Raw genomic sequence first — 25,529 nt, 5'->3', positions numbered from 1 at the left:
GTTAAAATAATGGTGCCTTTTCCCACACATGTAAGAAACAGTGACAAGTACTATAATATTCAGGTTTATTGTAGCTCTTACAAGAATTATAAATTAATGCAGTTTTCACTAACAAATTTGACACTTTATTATTTTTCTTTATTTATAAAGCGCCAACAGATTCCGCAGCGCTGACATTTAAATCTTTATTCCTAAAACTCTTTAAAATAAAAAAAAAAATCTGTATTCAGATACTTTACTACAATAAACTGGCATTTATTAAGAATAGATATACAATATCTTACACGGTTCTAAAAAGAACAGCTATGCAGACAACAAAAGAAGCTTATGTATGAGTAGGTTATTTCATAACTAAATTGTTTCCCAGGCCTCCCTATTAACATTAAACTACTCGTCATTAGCAATGAAACAAAGGACGGGGGGGGGGGGAAAACACAATCATAAAACTATCACTATATGGAAAAAAAAGAACTAATTAAACCCAAAAAGTTATTGTATGCACAAGACAAAGTCAAGAATCCCTAAAGGATATCTATTTCTACTATAAATAGGCCAGTTATGGTGAATTTCTAGTAAAAGAATGAAACAGAACGGTTACACATCGTTTTTCTATAGTGAAATTCTTGTGCAGCCAAGTGTAAAAAAACAAAAACGCAGCTATTAATGACAACCTGAACATGCAGAAAATAATGAGACTAGAAAAGGGTAAGCATATGAAGTTATGGGTATCATATGAAATCTTACCTTGACGGCTTCTTCCAAACTACTGTGCACTTTTCTCAACTCTTTTTCATACTGTTCCTTGAGCTTATCAATTTCCTGATCATGAGTTGACACTTCTTCTTTCAGGGCTCCCTTTAATGCTGTAAGCTCACGCTCTCGTTTTTTTAATAGCTCCTCTTGCTCTTCTTTTGCCATTAGTATCTCTTGAACGCCTTGCTTCATTTGACTCAGCTCCTAAAACATAATGCAATCATGTATCATGCAGCTTAAAGGGACAGTTAACACCTTGTAATTACAAGCCATTTCTGTTGTGTTCCTATAGAATAACATGTCAGTCAAAACAAACAGCCTTTTTATTGCAATTATTTTTTAATAGCCAAACTCCACCCACCATTTGCCTTATTTGGAGGAGCCAGTCTGTGCTTTAGTCCACAGACAACAAGGCTATCCATGGTCATAAACATTAGTATAAAGTGCACGGTTTTGCAGTTATCTGATAAAGCCAGTTAGGGGCAGATATGTAGCAGGGGTAGCCTTGACGTTGTCAGGCTGCATTTCAAGTTCTGAGAATTAGAAATTTCTCAATTTTCAAAGCTAAATTACATGAGAAGGGTTCTCGTACAGTACCCATCACATCCTCTACAGAAGGCAAGAATGTCCTACATAACACACAACTATTCTGTTACGCTCACATTTTTTATTTCCCATATCCAACTTAATCTTTTATTCCCCCCAATATAGTGGATTAATAACGTTGATAAGAGCCAAAGCCTCTATACGAAACACCTGAGGATTCTGGGGACAGCAAAGGTGACTCTTGAGGGCAAATTAGTTGCCTGTGATTAGGTGTTACATAAAGATGAAAAAAATAAACTAGCTAAAAAGAACTTTAACTATCAAGCTCTGTATCTCGCATATACATTTCAGCAATAAATCTATATAGACATGTTATTAGGGCCCAGTCACAAACTATACAAGAAATTCCTTGTGTCAAGGATGTATAAATCCTCAGGATTTGGGAAAAAAATACACAAAATCTACTGCAACCGAAAGCAAAAAGGTAAAAATAAACAATATCAGGAATAACAGATTTTCCATAGCATTGGATAAGTCCCTGCAAATAGACGCAGCTCAGGAAATCTCCTTAAACATTTTCTTATGCTCTTTCCCAGCAAAAGAAATAATATAGAAATGATGAGGAATCTACAAAAGACTTCACAAGAGGAACCGAGTCCTGTTATTTGGTCTCGTGTTGATAAAACCTAAAAGTCACAGGTAATTTAACTGTGGAAACAAATAATAAATGCAAAGGTTGTAGGAATTGTCTCAGGCAGAAACAAATTCACATTCCCTCAATCACAGCTCATACCTACTAAGAGTGAACATAGACAAAGAACCATGGGTAAACACGAGATTTTAAAGTACTAAGGATAAACATGATCTAATGTCCTTTTTAGTACAAAATAAGCACATGTAGCCATTCCAGCTGGTTAAAGTTTTTCTTTCATGATTCAGAAAGAGAATGCAATTTTAAACAACTTTCTAATTTACTTATATTATCTAATTTTCTTCATTAACTTATTTTCCTTTGTTGAAAAGCATAACTAGGTAGGCTCAGGAGCAGCAACCCAGTACCAGGAGCTAGCTGCTTATTGGTGGCTGCATATAGGTCTCTTGTCATTGGTTCACTTTATGTATTCAGCTATCTCCCAGTAGCGTTTTGCTACAACTTTGTTAAAAATGGTATGATCTATCTGGGATTTATGTCCCTTTAAACAACCAACATATTGAAGTAAAATATAGGTGTGTTGAAGATAAATAATAAATAATTTTTGGCACGTAAACAGCAGGAAAAATACACTTACAATATACTTTCATGATTCAGATTTAAACAACTTTCCAAATTACTTTTAATACCTAATTTGCTTTGTTCACATGGTATCCTTTGTTGAAAAGCATGCTTAGATAGGATCAGGAGCAGCAATGCAGTACTGGGAGCTAGCTGGGGATTAGCCTTGAGTTCAGCTAGCTCCCAGTGGTGCATTCCTGCTCTTTCTACAAATAATGCCAATAGAATAAAGTAAATAGGTTAATAGAAGTAAACTAGAAAGTAGTTTAAAATTGGATGTTCTATCTGAAACAGAAAAGAAAAAAATAAATAATTTCATGCCCCTTTAAATTAGCCCAGGACAAAAAAGGTTCCTGCAGTATGTACCATTCGCTATGTAAAAACTAAAGAGTTTATGCATATTAATGTAAATTATTTCCACGTTGGTTTTCTGCTCACCTCTATTATGGATTCTCTCTCTCCATCAACCACAAAACACTTTGCATCATCTAATTCATCATGCATTTCTGACAGCTGCTCCTGGAGATCTCTTATTTCTGTCTGATACTGCTCTTGTTCCATCTTCAGCTGAAACAATCTATCATTTAACAGAAATCATATATTTAATAAGTACTTTAGAAGATTCAGTTGCCAATGTCATCTCATTGATATTGATGGACTGAAAAGGGACAGAAAAGTGATAAAATGCTCTATTTTATGTAAATATAAATACTTTGTGTGCTATGTTAACCTCTACAAATAAAACACATAGTTAAACTCACGCATTATGCCCCTTTTTCCCCCAACCTTTTCCCGAGCAGGACACAGACAGTGATTGGCGGCTGCCTGAGCATACTGTCTCACGATTCCCTCAATGGCCGAGTCCTGCTCAGAGGTGGCAATGCACTTCACATTTCCTCAGTGTGGCAATGCAGGAGTTAACACAGTTAGTTATAATCAACTAGTTTAACATTAAATGCACTAAAAAGGATTTACAGCATTTTTATCATGCTTTCGTGTCCCAATGCATAATTCTGTATTTTACTAGAAATGTTTTCACTTCTTGTAAACTTTAAAATAGGTGCATAATTCCAACAAGTTTACAGAGAATCAATGTCCTAAAAGTATATATGTGTGTGCTGAATATGTAAAATGTGTGTTTAGCTGCATGTACACATCTTCAACAGGTTTAACATTTTTTTTTTAATTTCTTGGTGTGAATCACCACAACAACAAATGTATTTATATATTACAAAGAATTGCACAGATACACCTATCTTGCATTGCATATCTGTTACAGCTATGCAATCACCTACAGAACAAAAAGGCATACAATGGAAACTAGGCAGCATATCTTTCTCCATAAAGAATGGGAAAAGACAAGCAACTCTTAAATAGCAATTTAAAGGCACACTGTACCCACATTTTTATCTTTCATGATTCAGATAGAGAATACAATTTTAAGCAACTTTCTAATTTACTCCTATTATCACTTTTTCTTCATTCTCTTACAATCTTTATTTGAAAAGAAAGAATGTAAGTTTAGAAGCAGGCCCATTTTTGTCCTTGCTGATTTGTGGATAAATGCTGTCCAGGGTCCTAAACCAAAATTTGTCTGGCTCCTTAGCTTAGATGCCTTCCTTTTCAAACAAATATAGCAAGAGAACGAAGAAAAATTGATAATAGGAGTAAATTAGAAAGTTGCTTAACATTGCATGCTCTATCTGAATCATGACAGAAAAAAATTGGGTTTAGTATCCCTTTAAATGGTTTAAAAATACTAAACAAGCTAAAAAGTGCAGCATATGCATGCGCTTACAAAATGACTACATTAAAAAGTTAGCACTGTTTTTATGATAACTTATCATGCATGAGACCTGCTGCCAATACAGAACACGTGGATGAAGATTTGCTGACCAAGCACGCTCCACATGACATCATTAGAAATCACAGAAATCCGTTATTAGCAGCAGGTCACATCAATGATTACATCGATCACAAAAACAGTGCTGTTCCTTAGAGTTAGAGAAGCTTATACTTCACACCTAAAATTAAGCTGTAACTTCTGAATGATGTAATAAACAAAATATTATTATTATTATTATTATTATGTTGTATATGCCCAAACTCTCTGTATTTAAAAGCACATCAGGCATCTGATTTAAACACTTAAGAAACACTGACCTTAATAATACTTAACTTATTCAAAAACATAAATTATGCTTACCTGATAATTTAATTTTCTTTAGTGGGAAAGAATCCACAGCCACATTCATTACTTGAGGGAAATAAGAACCTGGCCACCAGGAGGAGGCAAAGACACACCAGCCAAAGGCTTAAATACTCCTCCCACTTCCCCTATCCCCCAGTCATTCTGCCGAGGAACAAGGACCAGTGGAAAAAATATCAAGGTGAAAGGTGCCAGAAGACTATACACGAAAAAACACCTCAAAAAACATGCGGGGGGCTGTGGACTCTTTCCCACGGAAGAAAATGAAATTATCACGTAAGCATAATTTATGTTTTTCTTCCTAATGGGAAAGAGTCCACAGCCGCATTCATTACTTGTGGGAAAATTATACCCAAGCCAAAGAGGACACTGAATGCCAAGAACGGTAGGGTAAGAGGCAGCCCAATCTGAGGGCACCAGAAATGAACCACATCCCATAAAGTAAAGTGCTGCTTCATCCAAAAACCAGTAACAAAAACCATGAAGAAAAATGACACAAACGACAGTCCCAAGCCTGGCTAAAAACCACACGCAACACAACCAAGCCAACAGGACTCAAAGCACACTATCGCCCAAAGGCAGATCTCAGACACACACCCCCATAAAGGGGCCCCGACCAACAAACTCCCCAAAAGAAGTAAGGTAGAGGGATAACTAACCGGAACTCTGTCTTCCAAAAGACAGATCAATCTAGCTGACGAGACTCAAGAGAACCTCACCAGATACCCCCCCCCAAAAAAAGGGCATCATCAGCCAAACGCGACCAAGGCAGAGACCGAAAAAGAGAACAAAATGTATCTCAAGAAACAGAAAAACCGCACAGACGGCTAAGTAGAACGCCATAGTACAAGCCACAGAACAAAAGGAAAAAAAACTTGTCCAGCTCCCCAGCTGGAGGGAACCAAGGAGTTCGCCCCAAACCGTAGAAGAGACCGAGGCGCCTCCCGACGAAAACGCTGCAGCCCGGGATAAAAGGAACCAGCAAAACTAAGTTCCTAGGTGAAATTTAGAGGATCCAAACCCCCCTGAGATCTCAGAGAGCACCTCAACAGGGACCCAATGCATCCAAAAGAAAACAGAGGCATCTGACAAGTCAAAAGATGACCAGAACCACAGCTTGGTATCCTAAGATAAACAGGGACGTCCTCCACCACCACGACGAGGACCGACCCACGTACGTAAAGACCAACCTGTCAACGACAAGAAAAGTCCAGGGACAGAGTCCCACTCCCCCTTGAACGAGAGGGAAGAAAATCAGCCACATCGAAAGAATGTGACCAGATACACGGGCAGAATCCCACCAGAACCAGAGGAACCCCGAACCCAGAAGTCAATTCCCAAGGGTATCTCTATCCCTGAACCAGGGACATACATGGAAAACACCCACAGAGAAACAAAAGTCCTACAAGGAAAGACTGAGGACAAGGGAACCTTGCCCACCAGACACAAAACTCGACACAAGTCAAAACTACCCAAAACGAGCCAGCCCCAAAAAAAGGAGCAGAGACTACCCAAGGAGCAATCTCGGGGCCCCACAACCGATGCTGTTGTGTAAGCTATGAGGACAAAGCAACCCACACCAAGGAACTCCACAGGAATGCTGATTCAAGGTCAGAGCCCAACAGACTCCAAAGGAAGTCCAGAACACAGTCCCTCACAGATACAAAGGCCCCGAACAGCCAGAAGAAGGGACCAGGCTCTCTAAAAGAGAAAATGAAGAACCCCTTCCAGGCTCAACCCGAATACCGGAGGGAAAAAACGAGACAGGTATAAAAACGGAGCTATACCACACCACACGGAAAACCCCAGTCCTATGCTAGATCCACCAGAGACCTGAAGGAGGACGACGTCACAGAGAGTCTTCCGCGAACTGAAACACCAAGTCGAACAAGACCTGAGCCAGACCCCGACCGAAATTCCGGTCTGACACACCTCACCCGAGAAAGTAACCCGAAAAAAAACCGGGAATTCTAGAAAACCCTGAGAAAAAAGGACTGGGCCGTGAAAAACGCATAACCGATCTCAAGGCGATAACCGAGTTACTGCCAGAGGAGACCTCTAGCAACAGCGGAGAGGCAAACCGCCCCCCCCCCCCATGTGGCAAGCCACAGGCTAGCCACCCAACAGCGCACAGCTGCCGTATCACAGAGAATGCAGGCAGAAACCAGTTATCTCTCGCAAACCAATCAAGTGCTCCACCGCTAATCCACGAAGGGATCCGATAAAAGCAGAACGAAACGAAGTCCAGAGACCTGAGGAGCCTAAACCCCCCAAAAAGGGCAGCAAGATCCAAGACCAAGGCCCAAAGCCGACCTGCATAGACCCACCAGAAGCCTGAACACCCGGGATAGTGGGGCAGGAACACAACCGCGCAGAAACCTCTGGGTCTTGCAGGTGAACAGCGCCATTAAGACATTTAAGCGGAACTGACCTGCCATCTCCAGGGGAAACAAACCACCCTGAGCGGAGGGAAAAACAACATTAGGGCTACCCGCAAATGTAGTGGAAGGGTGCTGTTGGGAATCCGCCGAATTAAGGACAGAGTCCCCCGAGGCTGATGGCTCAGTGGGCCCCTGGTTCCCCGAGCCCGAGGAACCAGGCGCTCTAAGGAGGCACAATCAGTGGGGCCGAAGCACCTTCCTCACAAGAGGAAGAATCGGAATCAGAAACTACAACAGTCTCAGCGTCAGAATCCTCCATGGTCAAAACCAAAAGAGAAAAAGAGGACACTATAAAAAAAACTAACGGCACCCGACACCCCCAATAGCTGGGGCACTCACCACCTCCTATGATCCGATCCAAACGAAATAGACTGTCTTCGTCGCCACACGGTCAGGAATGCGGAAGCGTAAAACCAGACGTAACAATGCCCGGTCATAAGGTGAACCATACAGTCCCAAAAAAGTGCGCCAGAAAAGGACGGCAATAAGGCCCCACCAAATCCATCAAGCAATTCACCTGAATAGCGAGATATCTCAGCCCCAGAGCCAATACCCACTACACAAAGCACAGTGATCACATAATAAACATGATTAAATAAGCCCTCCCTGTTCACAAACCCCCCCTAAGGAAGGAATTACCCTATGATTCCCAGATCCGTACAGTGGAGCATCACTGAGACCCATACTTATCAGTCACATAAAATAACATTCATAAAATGAAATGATCTTACCAGAATCTACGTTGTGGAACAGGAACACGGCCCTTCAAGTGTGACGGATAGTAGCGTCGCCTCCGCCATGGACTTGAGAGAAGACAGCAGGTAGCGAAGTGAAGGTTCGACAATGCCAAGTGCTAGAGGAGCTGTTAATATGAGTCGGGATGGTGTCGCAGAGAGAACTCCAACTGCATCTCCGGACTATAACATTCACCCAGGCCCACACCGAGAGAGACTACTTAAAACTCCCATCCCATTGCGAAGAGTACTACACTCCATGAGAGACACTCTTTATGTAAAAAATAATAAAAGTACTTTCTTTAAAAAATAAAACTTCTGACACTTCTCTGCCAACCTCCTGGGACGAAAGTCAAAAAATGACTGGGGGATAGGGGAAGTGGGAGGAGTATTTAAGCCTTTGGCTGGCCTGTCTTTGCCTTCTCCTGGTGGCCAGGTTCTTATTTCCCACAAGTAATGAATGCGGCTGTGGACTCTTTCCCATTATGAAGAAAATGTTATACTGTTTCCTATTTCCCAAATCCATCTAGTAAACATATCAGTGTAAATATATCAATTAAATAGAAATATTTAGAACAAAAAAAAATGATGTATTTTACCTAGAAAAATCATGGTAATAAACAAAAAATAAAATAAATAAAATATTCAAAAACAAACATATTTCAAATAGAAAATAACACATATCTGTTCAGGAATGAAGAATGACACTACTCTTTTTTTTTTAACTAAAACTCACTCTTCAAGATGCTTTCTTAGTTCCTTCTCACTCTCTCCCAGTTGCTGACGTAGAACAATGTTTTCTTGCATGCTTCGCTCAAGTTGTTCTTGGACTTCTTTCATATTTGCTTTGGTCTTGAACCTCTCTTCTTTGCTGTTGTCGCGATTCTAAACATTTTTTTTTTTTTTAAATAAAATAAGTCAGTCGATGACTACAACTTTTCATTACATTCAATAGCTTAAAAGGGTATGAAGATTATAGATTGCTGGGGCTCTAGAAAATCTTTCTTAGAAAGTTTTCTGTAATTGTTTCTGCATAAAAAAATGAAACCCTGAAATGCTGCACAATCTTTAAGGATTTGGACCAGTCTCTGAGGATTGCTGCATATATTTACTGCAAGCATATGGTTGACAGGCAAGCACGTGCATGTCTAAGCACAAACTAGAAACTTGCTACATCCATACTATAATACATACTGTAAATACATACACACACACACATATAGATATAGATACCCTGTATATAAAATCTATCAATAAACAATGGATTGCACTCATTGGTCTTTTCGAAAACGTGCCTTTGTCAATAAAGGCATATTTTTTAAAAGACCAGTGAGTGCAAGCCAGTCTTCCTAGAGGTGCTATAACTATGATAAAAATCTGGAGTTATTAGGAGCAATTCCTAAACATAGACATCACCTGAAATTAGAAAGAGAAAACTTTTGCAGTCAAAACTGTTTTTTCATCATTTATGGGGATTATTTTTTAGTTTTCCCTAGTTGTGAGGACCATCTTCTCACACACACACACACACACAGTTACAGGACTAGAGTAGAAATTTAAAGGGACACTGACACACATACTAGATGCTCTTAAAGTGGATGTAAATTTTACACTTATTCCCAATAAATATCGCTTCTTATTAACTATCTTATTTATACCGCATTGTTATTATATTAAAATATGCCCAATATAACATTATATTTTATTTTTCAACTTAGCTCCGTTTTCAGTTGGAGCTCCTCCCATCCATTACTTCCTGTCTTTCCTTCACATAACGTCTAGAGCGGTCCCACCCGCTCTATGACGTATTACCAAAGCGCGTTCACGATCTCCCGTTTTGTGCGCATGCGTTTCAAATCAACTTTCGATTTTGCGCATGCGTTTACTTTCTACATCCAAAATTGCGCATGCGTTGTTAAACATTGGTGTACTCGCGATCCTGACTGGAAATTTGATAGCGCATGCGTACAGAGTGCTAATCTTCTCAGCTTTTTATGCGCATGCTAACAACGTGTGCGCGCAGCGCTCCAAAATACCACAGTTTGTTTACGCATGCGCATACAAAGGACGCATGCGCATAATGTTATAGTGACGTTTTGAAAAGGGGGCTGGACGCCACGGGGTAAGACCGATCATTAGTTTATTGATGTGTCAATCAATGTAATAAATGCGGACCAAAATGCCGGGCGGAGGGAGAGAGCAAGACGATTTGGACAAACTAAGTATATACATCAATAAAATATAGACTTTTAAAAAAAAACGATGACTTAAACTTATGCTAATTTTGACAGATACAGCAGTTCGGATTGTCTACTATCAGTGACTTTACATCCACTTTAAGGAAAAGAGTCATGTTTTAACAAAGGAAACAAAATCATTTTGATAACAGAAGTAAAAATGTTTTGTTTTGTTTCTTTTCTTTTCTTCTTTTAACCCCTTAATGAAAACAGCACTTTTCCATTTTCTGTCCGTTTGGGACCAAGGCTATTTTTACATTTTTGCGGTGTTTGTGTTTAGCTGTAATTTTCCTCTTACTCATTTACTGTACCCACACATATTATATACCGTTTTTCTCGCCATTAAATGGACTTTCTAAAGATACCAATATTTTCATCATATTTTATAATTTACTATAAAAAAAATTATAAAATATGAGGAAAAATTGAAAAAAACCCCACTTTTTCTAACTTTGACCCCCAAAATCTGTTACATATCTACAACCACAAAAAAACACCCATGCTAAATAGTTTCTAAATATTATGCTGAGTTTAGAAATACCCAATGTTTACATGTTCTTTGCTTTTTTTGCAAGTTATAGGGAAATAAATACAAGTAGCACTTTGCTATTTCCAAACCATTTTTTTTTCAAAATTAGCGCTAGTTACATTGGAACCCTGATATCTTTCAGGAATCTCTGAATATCCATTAACATGTATATATATATTTTTAGTAGACATCCCAAAGTATTGATCTAGGCCCATTTTGGTATATTTCATGCCACCATTTCACCGCCAAATGCGATCAAATAAAAAAAATCGTTCACTTTTTCACAAACTTTAGGTTTCTCACTGAAATTATTTACAAACAGCTTGTGCAATTATGGCACAAATGGTTGTAAATTCTTCTCTGGGATCCCCTTTGTTCAGAAATAGCAGACATATATGGCTTTGGCTTTGCTTTTTGGTAATTAGAATGCCACTAAATGCCACTGCGCACCACACGTGTATTATGCCCAGCAGTGAAGGGGTTAATTAGGGAGCATGTAGGGAGCTTTTTGGGGTAATTTTAGCTTTAGTGTAGTGTAGTAGACAACCCCAAGTATTGATCTAGGCCCATTTTGGTATATTTCATGCCACCATTTCACCGCCAAATGCGATCAAATTAAAAAAAAGGTAAAATTTTTCAAAATTTTAGGTTTCTCACTGAAATCATTTACAAACAGCTTGTGCAGTTATGGCACAAATGGTTCTAAATGCTTCTCTGGGATCCCCTTTGTTCAGAAATAGCAGACATATATGGCTTTGGCGTTGCTTTTTGGTATTTTGAAGGCTGCTAAATGCCGCTGCGCATCACACGTGTATTATGGCTAGCAGTGAAGGGGTTAATTAGGTAGCTTGTAGGGAGCTTGCAGGGTTAATATTAGATTTAGTGTAGAGCTCAGCCTCCCACCTGAAACATCAGACCCCCTGATCCCTCCCAAACAGCTCTCTTCCCTCCCCCACCCCACAATTGTCCCCGCCATCTTAAGTACTGGCAGAAAGTCTGCCAGTACTAAAATAAAAGCTATATTTGTATTTTTTGGTGTTTTTTTTTTAAAGCATATTTACATATGCTGTTGTGTACTATCCCCCCTTAGCCCCCAACCTCACTGATCCCCCCAAACAGCTCTATAACCCTCCCACTCTAACTTAATGGGCGCCATCTTGGGTACTGGCAGCTGTCTGCCAGTACCCAGTTTAGAAGAAAAAATGTATTTGTTTTACATTTTTTAGACTTTTCTGTAGTGTAGCTTCCCCCCCACACAAAAACCAACCCCCCACCCCTCCACGATCTCTTTTAGTGTTGATTTTTTTTGGTGTGCCTAGGCCACTTAACATTTTACTTTTATTCACTTTCCGTAGTGTAGCGGTTCCCACCCGCTCCCGCCCCGTGCACGCGCCCCCCCCCCCACCCACCCTGCACGCGCGCGCGTCCGTGTGCGCCCCCGACGGTCCCCCGCCCGATCCCGCCCCCCTCGACGTCACACGGCACACCGATGGCCGCCCACCCGCCTCCCAAGTCGGCTCCCACCCACCAACGATACCGGCCATCGATGTCCGGTGCAGAGAGGGCCACAGAGTGGCTCTCTCTGCATCGGATGGCCATGTCAGGTTATTGCAGGATGCCTCCATATCGAGGCATCACTGCAATAACCGGAAAGCAGCTGGAAGCGAGCAGGATCGCTTCCAGCTGCTTTCCAAACCGAGGACGTGCAGGGTACGTCCTCAGGCGTTAACTGCCTTTTTTTTTGAGGACGTACCCTGCACGTCCTCGGTCATTAAGGGGTTAAAGCGTACATATAGAAAAATAATGCAAACATTTTGGGTGCTTTTTATGAGTATTGTAATGTTTGTATCTGTCCTTCATATCCAGTAACCTGCTTAGCAAAGGGAAGCTTTTTTTGCCGTTCTAAAATTCTTTGAGAGACCTCACAATACTGACCAGAGATCTTAGATAATATCACCAAAATTAAGTGCTTTAGGTCATCAGGTCCTATAACTGAATCATAAATGTTTCATTTTATCCCTTTTATGTACATTAATAATATATTTTTGAAGATTTAAGAATGGAGGCAGGTTTATAGGGACACTGAACCCAAATTTTTTCTTTCGTGATTCAGATAGGAGCATGCAATTTTAAGCAACTTTCTAATTAACTCCTATTATCAAGTTTTTTTTGTTCTCTTGCTATCTTTATTTGAAAAAGGCATCTAAGATTTTTTTTCTTGGTTCAGTACTCTGGACAGCACTTTTTTATTGGTGGATGAATTTACCCACCAATCAGCAAGGACAACCCAGGTTGTTCACCAAACATGGGTTCAGTGTAAACATGAATAGCATCCTATAAGTCTATAACAATCATAAGAAAGAAAATTATATATATATATATATATATATATATATATATATATATATATATATATATATATATATCTCAATAAAACAACATTGGATAAAAGAAATGTAATAATAACGGTGTCCCTTTAAGCTTTGGAGATGAGATTCCAAGTGTGAACCTGACCGTTTTTTTATTTTGTTGTAGGTGTTGGTGACCCACTGATCAGCCTGCCTATATAATGTGTGTGTATGTGTATGTGTGTGAGATATATATATATATATATATATCTCTATCTATATATCTCTATCTATATATCTCTATCTATATATCTCTATCTATATATCTCTATCTATATATCTCTATCTATATATCTCTATCTATCTATATCTCTATCTATCTATATCTCTCTCTATATATATCTCTCTATATATATCTCTCTCTATATATATCTCTCTCTATATATATCTCTCTCTATATATATCTCTCTCTATATATATCTCTCTCTATATATATCTCTCTCTATATATATCTCTCTCTATATATATCTCTCTCTATATATATCTCTCTCTATATATATCTCTCTCTATATATATCTCTCTCTATATATATCTCTCTCTATATATATCTCTCTCTATATATATCTCTCTATATATATATCTCTCTCTATATATATCTCTCTCTATATATATCTCTCTCTATATATATCTCTCTCTATATATATCTCTCTCTATATATATCTCTCTATATATATCTCTCTATATATCTCTCTCTATATATCTCTCTCTATATATCTCTCTCTCTCTCTCTCTCTCTCTCTCTCTCTCTCTCTCTCTCTCTCTCTCTCTCTCTCTCTCTCTCTCTCTCTCTCTCTCTCTCTCTCTCTCTCTCTCTCTCTCTCTCTCTCTCTCTCTCTCTCTCTCTCTCTCTCTCTCTCTCTCTCTCTCTCTCTCTCTCTCTCTCTCTCTCTCTCTCTCTCTCTCTATATCTATATATATCTATATATATCTATATATATATCTATATATCTATATATATCTATATATATCTATAAATAAATAAAAAGAGAGAAGCGCTCAACCTGGAAACGAACAATAGCATAATAGCTTGTTCTATGGCTAGTTACCACCCAAGAAGCAGCCTCTTTTTGCTCAACATGTGCCTTTCACAGAGAAAAACTTTCCTGAAGCACATCAGTCTGATCCTGACTTCACAGTACAGTCCAGCCCCGAAATACCAGGCAATTCTTCTCTGAACGAGAGAAACAGCAAAACCCCAGACGTACGTTTCGGCCTATTGTGGGCCTCGTCAGTGAGGTGCAGCCATATCCCTCTAGGTGCTGGACTGCACTGTGAAGTCAGGATCAGACTGATATGCTTCGGGTTCGGGATGACACTGCACTAATTGTCTAAAATGCAAGTAAATATATAATAAATAGCCATGTGATCAGGGGGCTGTCAACATACGCTTAGATACAAGGTAATCACATAGGTTAAAAGTATATTACTATAACCATGTTAAGCTGTACAAAACGGTGGAATGGGTAATAAAGGAATTATCTATCTTTTTAAAACAATAAATATTTTGGAGTCGACTGTCCCTTTAACCCCGTGAGTGCTAATGATGGCTCTGAGCCGTCACTAGCACTCTCCCAACTTGAGGGAGATCTGGGGGCTCCCACCCGCTCCTACCCCGGAGATCGGGCCTGCATAGTGACAGGCATTGCCGGGGCTTCCCTTTTTGCGCGGCGACCTCACGCGCAATGATGTGATGACGTCACCGTGCAACTTTATTAACTGTATCTCAGGCATCTAAGCAGCTACAGACCCCCAAGACCCACCGTTGGAAAGGTAATCGCCTAACCTTTCCAACGGTGTAAGTCTTGGGGATCTGAAAAGAAAAAAAATATATATATATATATATAAATAATTTTAAAATAAACTTCAATCACCTTAGCACCCAGGTGAGAAAGTGCTTAGCACTTAAAGAGTTAAACACTGACCTTCTACAAGCTATCTGCAACCATCAATTCTGCTAACAAACCACTGTTTGTACAACAATTTGCACAGGTATACAATGCTTAGCAGCAATTTTATAAAAGGAGACATTTTCTTAAACTGGCTGCAGAAGTTTGCATATGCAAACTAAAAACTCACAGCCAGGGAATTAGGGGAGACGTATATTCCACAAAAAAATAAACAGGCTGCAATGGTCCCATACAATTAAGTATTGTTGTGTTACTCATTGTAGCTTTTAAGTTCAATACATACAGTGAGGAAAAAACATTTTTGATTCCTGCTGATTTTGTACGTTTGCCCACTGACAAATGGTAGGTTTATTTGAACAGTGAGACAGAAAAACAAAAAAATCCAGAAAAACGCATTTCAAAAAAGTTATAAATTGATTTGCATGTTAATGAGTGAAATAAGTATTTGATCCCCTATCAATCAGCAAGATTTCTGGCTCCCAGGTGTCTTTTATACAGGTAACGAGCTGAGATTAGGAGCACTCTCTTAAAGGGAGTGCTCCTATTCTCAGCTTGTTACCTGTATAAAAGTCACCTTTCCACAGAAGCAATCTATCAATCAGATTCCAAACTCTCCACCATGGCCAAGACCAAAGAGCTGTCCAAGGATGTCAGGGACAAGATTGTAGATCTACACAAGGCTTGAATGGGCAACAAGACCATTGCCAAGCAGCTTGGTGAGAAGGTGACAACAGTTGGTGAGATTATTCGCAAATGGAATAAACACAAAATAACGGTCAATCTCCCTCGGTCTGTGGCTCCATGCAAGATCTCACCTTGTGGAGTTTCACTGATCATGAGAACGTGAGGCATCAGCCCAGAATTACACTGGTGGATCTTGTCAATGATCTCAAGGCAGCTGGGACCCTAGTCACCAAGAAAACAATTGGTAACACACTACGCCGTGAAGGACAGAAATCCTGTAGCGCCCGCAAAGTCCCCCTGCTCAAGAAAGCACATGTACAGGCCCGTCTGAAGTTTGCCAATGGACATCTGAATGATTCAGAGGAGAACTGGGTGTAAGTGTTGTGGTCAGATGAGAATAGAATCGAGCTCTTTGGCATCAACTCAACTTGCCGTGTTTGGAAGATGAGGAATTCTGCTTATGACCTCAAGAACACCATACCCACCGTCAAACATGGAGGTGGAAACATGCTTTGGGGGTGTTTTTCTGCTAAGGGGACAGGACAACTTCACCACATCAAAAGGGACGATGGACGGGGCCATGTACCGTCAAATCTTGGGTGAGAACCTCCTTACCTCAGCCACGGCATTGAAAATGGGTCATGGGTGGGTATTCCAGCATGACAATGACCCAAAAAACACAGCCAAGGCAACAAAGGAGTGGCTCAAGAAGAAGCACATTAAGGTCCTGGAGTAGCCTAACCAGTCTCCAGACCTTAATCCCATAGAAAATCTGGGAGGGAGCTGAATGTTCGAGTTGCCAAATGTCAGCCTCAAAACCTTAATGAGCATCTGCAAAGAGGAGTGGGACGAAATCCCTCCTGAGATGTGTGCAAACCTGGTGGCCAACTACAAGAAACTTCTGACACTTGTGATTGCCAACAAGGGTTATCATTAAAATGCAAATCAATTTATAACTTTTTTGAAATGCGTTTGTCTGGATTTTTGTTATTCTGTCTCTCACCATTCAAATAAACCTACCATTAAAATTAGAGACTGATTCTTTCTTTGTCAGTGTGCAAACGTACAAAATCAGCAGGGGATCAAATATTTTTTCCTCACTGTAAGTCATCTCAATTACATAGAACATAAACAACAAAATTGACATTATTAGGTGGCCAGTAACAAAGTTGCAGGACAACCTTTTGTTGCAGGACAACCTATTGTTATTGTTTGGATTATTATTAGGTGGCCATGCAACAATGTTGTAGGACAACCTATTGTTATTGTTCAGATTATTATTATTCTTTTTATCCTGCCAAGCTTTTTATTCAATTGCCCATAACTACTTAACTGTTTGTGCAAAGTTCTTGAAATCAGGTATGCTGGTACAGCCTATTGCTCTGCTACATCTCATGCAAAATTGAGCTCATAGGTCACATGCTCTGGCAGCCATATTGCTTTTTGCGACAAATTTCGACAAACGCTTAAAAATATTTAGCTCTGGAACTACTTACGTTACAACTTTGAAACTCGCTGTGCTTAGTGCTACTATGACCTAGATTTGCTATTGCTCAAGAGAAGTGCCTTGGTCACATGATGTGGCAGCCATCTTGCATTTTGCAAAAATCTTCAAACATCTTCTCTTAAACCGCTTAGTGCAATGATGCGCAATTTTGCACATATGCTCCTTGCAAGGTCCTCTACCAAGTTTGTTCAAACTGCGATTTTTCCATAATCAACATGGCTGCCGTGAGACATTAACTTTTTTTCAACATTTAATTGCGTCAATTTGTACTTTATGCATTAGTTTTACAATATTTAACAATATTACAGTGTAATAGACACATCATTACATTGTTATAACACTCAAAGACAATATTGCAGTTAAAATTCGCACTGTGCAGTCACCTTCGTGAAATAAAACAATTGCAAATTTTCATGAAACTTCTGTAAATTGTAGAGGTCTATAGTGAGCATTAGTATACGCAATTTGAAAGCCATACATTGCATAGCTTGGCAAACAATTTTGTTTCATATGCGCGGTTTTTAAAAGCTACAAAAATCTTCTTGTCCGAAACCGCTTATGGGACAGACTTGAAATTTTGTTTATAGAGAGTTATCTTATGACTATCCTTCAGATTTGTTCAAGTGAAGTTGATGTCATGTGGCTTGTCAGCCATTTTGAATTGTTCAAAAATGCTTAACGATATTTTCAAAATAATAATAAAACAAAAAACGTTTTATAAAAATGCTTTACTTTTGCCATGTTTGACTACTATAGTGAGAACTATTGTGCATAATATGGAGTATGTATATCATATGATCTGGCAGCCATTTTGTTTTATGCAAAAATTTCAAAAATCTATTTTTTCTGCAACTGCTTATGTTAGAACTGTGAAACTTGCTGTATAACCTTATATTGTGACCTAGAGTCACAGTTGTTCATGTTGAAGGAATTGGTCACAAGCTGTGGCAGCCATTTTGGTTTACGCAAAAATTTAGAAAATGTGTTTTCATTGCAACCGCTTATGTTAAAGCTGGGAAATTTGCTTTATAGCTAAATATTGTGACTTAGCAGCTTGTATGCCATTGCAAAGGCTATGCGCTTGGCCACCTCTATTGCTGCTTGCAGCTATATTTTTTATTATTATTTTTCTTTTTATTCTGCCAAACTTTTTATTCAATTGCCCATAACTGCTTAACTGTTTGCGCAAAGCTCTTAAAATCAGGTATGCTGGTACAGCCTATTGCTCTGCTACATCTCATGCAAAATTGAGCTCATAGGTCACATGCTCTGGCAGCCATATTGCTTTTTGCGACAAATTTCGACAAACGCTTAAAAATATTTAGCTCTGGAACTACTTATGTTACAACTTTGAAACTCGCTGTGCTTAGTGCTACTATGACCTAGATTTGCTATTGCTCAAGAGAAGTGCCTTGGTCACATGATGTGGCAGCCATCTTGCATTTTGCAAAAATCTTCAAACATCTTCTCTTAAACCGCTTAGTGCAATGATGCGCAATTTTGCACATATGCTCCTTGCAAGGTCCTCTACCAAGTTTGTTCAAACTGCGATTTTTCCATAATCAACATGGCTGCCGTGAGACATTAACTTTTTTTCAACATTTAATTGCGTCAATTTGTACTTTATGCATTAGTTTTACAATATTTAACAATATTACAGTGTAATAGACACATCATTACATTGTTATAACACTCAAAGACAATATTGCAGTTAAAATTCGCACTGTGCAGTCACCTTCGTGAAATAAAACAATTGCAAATTTTCATGAAACTTCTGTAAATTGTAGAGGTCTATAGTGAGCATTAGTATACGCAATTTGAAAGCCATACATTGCATAGCTTGGCAAACAATTTTGTTTCATATGCGCGGTTTTTAAAAGCTACAAAAATCTTCTTGTCCGAAACCGCTTATGGGACAGACTTGAAATTTTGTTTATAGAGAGTTATCTTATGACTATCCTTCAGATTTGTTCAAGTGAAGTTGATGTCATGTGGCTTGTCAGCCATTTTGAATTGTTCAAAAATGCTTAACGATATTTTCAAAATAATAATAAAACAAAAAACGTTTTATAAAAATGCTTTACTTTTGCCATGTTTGACTACTATAGTGAGAACTATTGTGCATAATATGGAGTATGTATATCATATGATCTGGCAGCCATTTTGTTTTATGCAAAAATTTCAAAAATCTATTTTTTCTGCAACTGCTTATGTTAGAACTGTGAAACTTGCTGTATAACCTTATATTGTGACCTAGAGTCACAGTTGTTCATGTTGAAGGAATTGGTCACAAGCTGTGGCAGCCATTTTGGTTTACGCAAAAATTTAGAAAATGTGTTTTCATTGCAACCGCTTATGTTAAAGCTGGGAAATTTGCTTTATAGCTAAATATTGTGACTTAGCAGCTTGTATGCCATTGCAAAGGCTATGCGCTTGGCCACCTCTATTGCTGCTTGCAGCTATATTTTTTATTATTATTTTTCTTTTTATTCTGCCAAACTTTTTATTCAATTGCCCATAACTGCTTAACTGTTTGCGCAAAGCTCTTAAAATCAGGTATGCTGGTACATCCTATTGCTGTGCTACATCTCATGCAAAATTGAACTCATAGGTTGCATGCTGTGGCAGCCATATTGCTTTTTGCAACAAATGTTGACAAACGCTTAAAAACCTTTAGCTCTGGAACTGCTTATGTTAAAACTTTGAAACTTGCTGTGCTTAGTGCTACTATGACCTAGATTTGCTGTTGCTCAAGAGAAGTGCCTTGGTCACATGATGTGGCAGCCATCTTGCATTTTGTAAAAGTTTTCAAACATCTTCTTCGTGCAATGACACGCAATTTTGCACATATGCTCCTTGCAAGGTCCGCTACCAAGTTTGTTCAAACTGTAATTTTTCCATAAACAACATGGCTGCCGTGAGACATTAACCTTTTTATCGACATTTAATTGCATAAATTAGCTTTTTATGCATTTGTTTTACAATATTTAACAATATTACAGTGTAATAGACACACGATTACACATAGTTATAAACCTCAAAGACAATATTACAGTTAAAATTCGCACTGCGCAGTCGCCTTCGTGAAATAAAACATTTGCAAATTTTCATGAAAGTTCTGCAAATTGTAGAGGTCTATGTTGAGCATTAGTGTGTGCAATATGAAAGCCATACATTACAGTGTGGCGGCCATTTTGTTTCGTATGCGCCGTTTTTAAAAACTACAAAACTCTTCTTCTCCGAAATCACTTATGAGACAGACGTGAAACTTGGTTTATAGAGTAGAGTAATCTTATGACCAATATTCAGATTTGTTCAAGAGAAGTCAGTTGGTCATGTGGTTTGGCAGCCATTTTGAATTGTTCAAAATTGCTTTACGATATTTTTAAATTAATAATAAAACAAAAACCGTTTGACAAAACTGCTTTATTTTTGCCATGTTTATTGACATGTATGGTGAGCACTATTGTGCGCAATATGGAGGCTGTATCTCTTATGATCTGGAAGCCATCTTGGTTTATGCGAAAATATCGAATTCTCTCTGCATCTGCTTATGTAAGAACTGTGAAATTTGCTGTAGTGTCATACATGGTGACCTAGATTCATAATTGTTCATTAGGAGAGAATCAGTCATATGATGCGGCAGCAATATTGGTTTTATGTTTATCGCAATTATTTGTAATTCAATACTACCTCTTGATTCAATTGCTCACAAAACACAAATTACTTATGCTAAACTCTTGAAATCAGGTATGCTGGTACAGCCTATTGCAATGCTACATCTCATGCAACTGTAAACTCATTGGTCATATGGTTAGGCAGCCATTTTGTTTTTTGCAACAAATTTCAAGAAACGCTTACAAATCTTCAGCTCTGGAACTGCTTATGTTACAACTTTGAAACTTGCTGTGCTCAGTGCTGCTATGACCTAGATTTGCCATTGTTCAACAGAAGTGCCTTGGTTACATGATGTAGCAGCCATCTTGCATTTTGTGAAAATCTTTAAAAACATCTTCTTCTCTTAAACCGCTTAGTGCAATAAAGCAGAATTTTGCACATATGCTCCTTGCAAGGTCCTCTACCAAGTTTGTTCAAACTGTGATTTTTCTATAATCAACATGGCTGCTATGAGACATTAACCTTTTTATCGACATTTAATTGCATAAATTCGCACTTTTTGCATTAGTTTTACAATAATTAACAATATTACAGTGTAATAGACACTTGATTACACAGTCATAAGCCTCAAAGACAATATTGCAGTTAAAATTTGCACTCTGCAGTTGCCTTCGGTAAATAAAACATTTCCAAATTTTCATAAAACTTCTGCAAATTGTAGAGATCTATAGTGAGCATTAGTATGTGCAATTTGAAAGCTATACATTGCATAGCTTGGTGGCCATTTTGTTTCGTATACGCCGTTTTTTAAAAACTACAAAAATCTTCTTCTCCGAAACCGCTTATGACAGAGGCGTGAAATTTGGTTTATAGGGTTATCTTATGACTAATATTCAGATTTGTTCAAGAGAAGTCTGAATCGGTCCTGTGGTTTGGTAGTCATTTTGAATTGTTCAAAAATGCTTAACGATATTTTTAAATTAATAATAAAACAAAAAATATTTAACAAAAATTCTTTATTTTTGCCATGTTTATTAACATCTATGGTGAGCACTATTGTGCATAATATGGAGGCTCTATATCACATGATTTGGCAGCCATCTTGTTCTGCGCGAAAATTTAAAAAATCTATTTTCACCACAACCACTTATGTTAGAACTGTGAAACTTGCTGTATTAGCTTATATTGTGACCTATAGTCACAGTTGTTCATGTTGAAGGAATTGGTCACAAGCTGTGGCAGCCATATTGGTTTATGTGAACATTTTGACAATGTGTTTTCTTTGCAACCGCTTATGTTAAAGCTGTGAAATATGCTGTATAACCATAAATCGTGAACTAGAATAACATCTGTTCATGTTTAAATTATTGATCATATGGTATGGCAGCCATCTTGAAAAACGCAAAAAAATCGAAAACTTATTGTTTACTTTGCAACCGCTTATGTTAAAGCTGTGAAATATGCTGTATAACTATATATTGTGACCTAGAGATTCAACTGTTCATGTTGAAAGTATTAGTCATACTGCATGTGTTTGAACTGTAAAAACTTGCTTTATAGCTTTATAGTGCGACTTAGCTCCTTGTATGCCATTGCAAAGGCGATGCGCTTGGCCACCTCTATTGCTACTTGCAGCTATATTTATAAAATTAGTTTTGTTGAACAGTCAGTGCCAGGACAAAATGTGTTAGCAATCATTGCTCACTTTGACATAGACAACACAAATAAAGGTTTTCACCTACACCCCTCATTTTTCAAAATTCACCAGTGTAGTTTGATAGTTTTATCAATAAACCAGACCTAAAAAAAAAAAAAGTGTCATGAGTATTCCATACCTTAATCTCTTCATCTAGTTTTTTTTGTAGGTTGGATATCTTCTTTTCAAATACACCCTTTTCTTCCAACAAAGCCTTGACATCCACCGAAGGATCTGAAACCTACAAATAAGGTCTAAAAATCTGTCTGTAGTGAAATGGAAAAAGCACTTTACAAGACAATTAATAGCAACCTTTGGGATATTGTAAGGAAAAGAAAAATTAAAAAAAAAAAAAAAAAAAAAAAAAAAAAAAGAGTAAAAAGAGTGAATGCTGAAAGTATTTGCTGCACCACATACTTCTATGCTTTACTATATATACATATATATATATACATACATATATATATATATATATATATATATATATATATATATATATATATATACACATACATACATACATACAGATGAAACTCGCAAAAATTAGAATATCGTGCAAAAGTTCTTTTATTTCACTAATGCAACTTAAAAGGTGAAATTAATATACAAGATAGACTGATGACAAATCAGGGCTTGAACTATCTTGCTTTGCATGTAATAATTGTGATGATTATGGCTTACAGCTCATGAAAACCCAAATCCACAATCTCAGAAAATTAGAATATTACATGCAATCAATAAAACAAGGATAGTACATAGAACAATATTGGACCTCTGAAAAGTATAAGCATGCATACTGTATGTACTCAGTACTTGGTTTGGGCCCCTTTTGCAGCAATTACTGCCTCAATGCGGCGTGGCATAGAAGCTATCAGCCTGTGGCATTGCTGAGGTGTTATGGAAGACAAGGATGCTTCAATAGCGGCATTCAGCTCTTCTGCATTGTTTGGTATCATGTCTCTCATCTTTCTCTTGGCAATGCCCCATAGATTCTCTATGGGGTTAAGGTCAGGCAAGTTTGCTGGCCAATCAAGCACAGTTATCCCATGGTCATTAACCCAGGTTTTGGTGCTTTTGGCAGTGAGGGCAGGTGCCAAGTCCTGCTGGAAAATGAAGTCAGCATCCCCATAGAGCTTGTCTGCGGAAGTAAGCATGAAGTGCTCCAAAATCTCCTGGTAGACAGCTGCGTTAACCCTGGACTTAATGAAGCACAGTGGACCAACACCAGCAGATGACATGGCTCCCCAAATCAACACAGACTGTGGATACTTCACACTGGACTTCAAGCATCTTGCAGTATGTGCTTCTCCATTCTTCCTCCATACTCTGGGTCCTTGGTTTCCAAATGAGATGCAAAATTTGCTCTCATCAGAAAAGAGGACTTTGAACCACTGAGCAACAGACCAGGTCTATTTTTCTTTAGCCCAGGTAAGACGCTTCTGACGTTGTTTGTTGTTCAGGAGTGGCTTGACAAGAGGAATACGACATTTGAAGCCCATGTCCAGGATCCATCTGTGTGTGGTGGCTCTTGATGCACTGACTTCAGCCTCAGTCCACTTCTTGTGAAAGTCCCCAACACTTTTGAATGGCCTTTTCCTAACAATCCTCTCCAGGCTGTGGTCATCCCTGCTGCTTGTGCACCTTTTTTTTCCACACTTTTCCTTTCCACATAACTTTCTATTAATGTGCTTTGATACAGCACTTTAGGAACATACAACTTCTTTTGCAATTACCTTTTGAGGCTTTCCCTCCTTATGGAGAGTGTCAATTATGGTTTTCTGCAAAACTGTCAGGTCAGCAGTCTTTCCCATGGTTGCGATTCCTACTGAACCAGACTGAGAGACCATTTAAAGGCTCAGGAACCCTTTGCAGGTGTTATGGCTTAATTAGCCGATTAGAGTGGGACACTTTGAGCCTAGAATATTGCACCTTTTCACAATATTCTAATTTTCTGAGATTGTGGATAATCATCACAATTATGACAAATCACGGTTTGAACTATCATGCTTTGCATGTAATGAGTCTCATATTAGTTTCACCTATTAAGTTGCATTAGTGAAATAAATTAACTTTTGCACAATATTCAAATTTCTCTCTCTCTTTCTCTCTCTGAAGAAGATTTCTTTAAAAGTAATGACCGCTCTCACGTAAAACCTTAATTGCTAATAGATTGATAAGAGGCTAGAGACAAGGGAGTAAATACATTCTCAAGGTTTCTTTATTTTAATAACAGGAGCAGATCATACATTTAAGTCACAGAGGATTGGGTTGAATGTGGAACATTTCACTGCATGGGTTAATCCATCTTCTATTTATCTGCCCTTTCTAACAGTCATGGGATTTGGCTTATTTAAGCACAAAAAGCATGTGATTCTACGATTAACATTATTTAGAAGTCAAATAAAAAAAGTGTATTTTTCTACCAGAATACACTTTAGATGGAATACCAAGCTCAGAACTTTCTGTGCCTTTGACACAAAATGAATGGACTTTTACCTACAACCAATAGACTTTTACAAATACATGTCATACACTGACTGACCTGTAACATTATAAAATAATGTACAGACAATGTGACTGATAAAACCTTAATGTTCCTGGTCTTGAAATTTGTTTTCTGAGCTTTAAAAATTAACTATTCTGCCAAAAATAACCAGTTGACGTGAAAATATTAAGCACTCTGAGAAGAAACTAATTGGAGATTGCTTAATACTATTACTTATTATTAATGATCTAAGAAACGATCGCTTTAACGTGTGCTAGATACATTTTTATCTTTAGGACTCTAACAGAATGTTCTGGTGTTTTTACAGTTTTGTACTTTTCAAGGTTGCTTGGATCTTCTGTAAATTCGTACAACTTGGATTCTAGACAGTAGCTGAAGAGGTTTTATCCCTAAATGAAAATGAACAGCATAGCACTAACAGGGTGTCGTTTCACTGTAAATTAATCACTTGTTAATTATAACTACAAATAAGGTCAGTGGC

At 38.2% G+C, this 25,529-nt stretch overlaps 1 protein-coding gene across 1 annotated transcript in view; it reads right to left on the bottom strand.

Moving 5' to 3' along the window:
- Nucleotides 1–25,529, bottom strand: part of CGNL1 (cingulin like 1) — a 309,913-nt gene that overhangs the window by 245,590 nt on the left and 38,794 nt on the right. The window contains 4 exon segments of the mRNA XM_053717518.1: nucleotides 745–957; nucleotides 3,011–3,149; nucleotides 8,693–8,841; nucleotides 22,682–22,783. Of these exon segments, the coding sequence (XP_053573493.1) occupies nucleotides 745–957; nucleotides 3,011–3,149; nucleotides 8,693–8,841; nucleotides 22,682–22,783 (603 nt within the window).

Source organism: Bombina bombina, chromosome 6 (assembly GCF_027579735.1).
Source record: "Bombina bombina isolate aBomBom1 chromosome 6, aBomBom1.pri, whole genome shotgun sequence".
Taxonomy (NCBI): Eukaryota; Metazoa; Chordata; class Amphibia; order Anura; family Bombinatoridae; genus Bombina; species Bombina bombina.
Note: the sequence above shows the minus strand (reverse complement) of the source record. Positions and strands in the feature narration are given on the sequence as shown.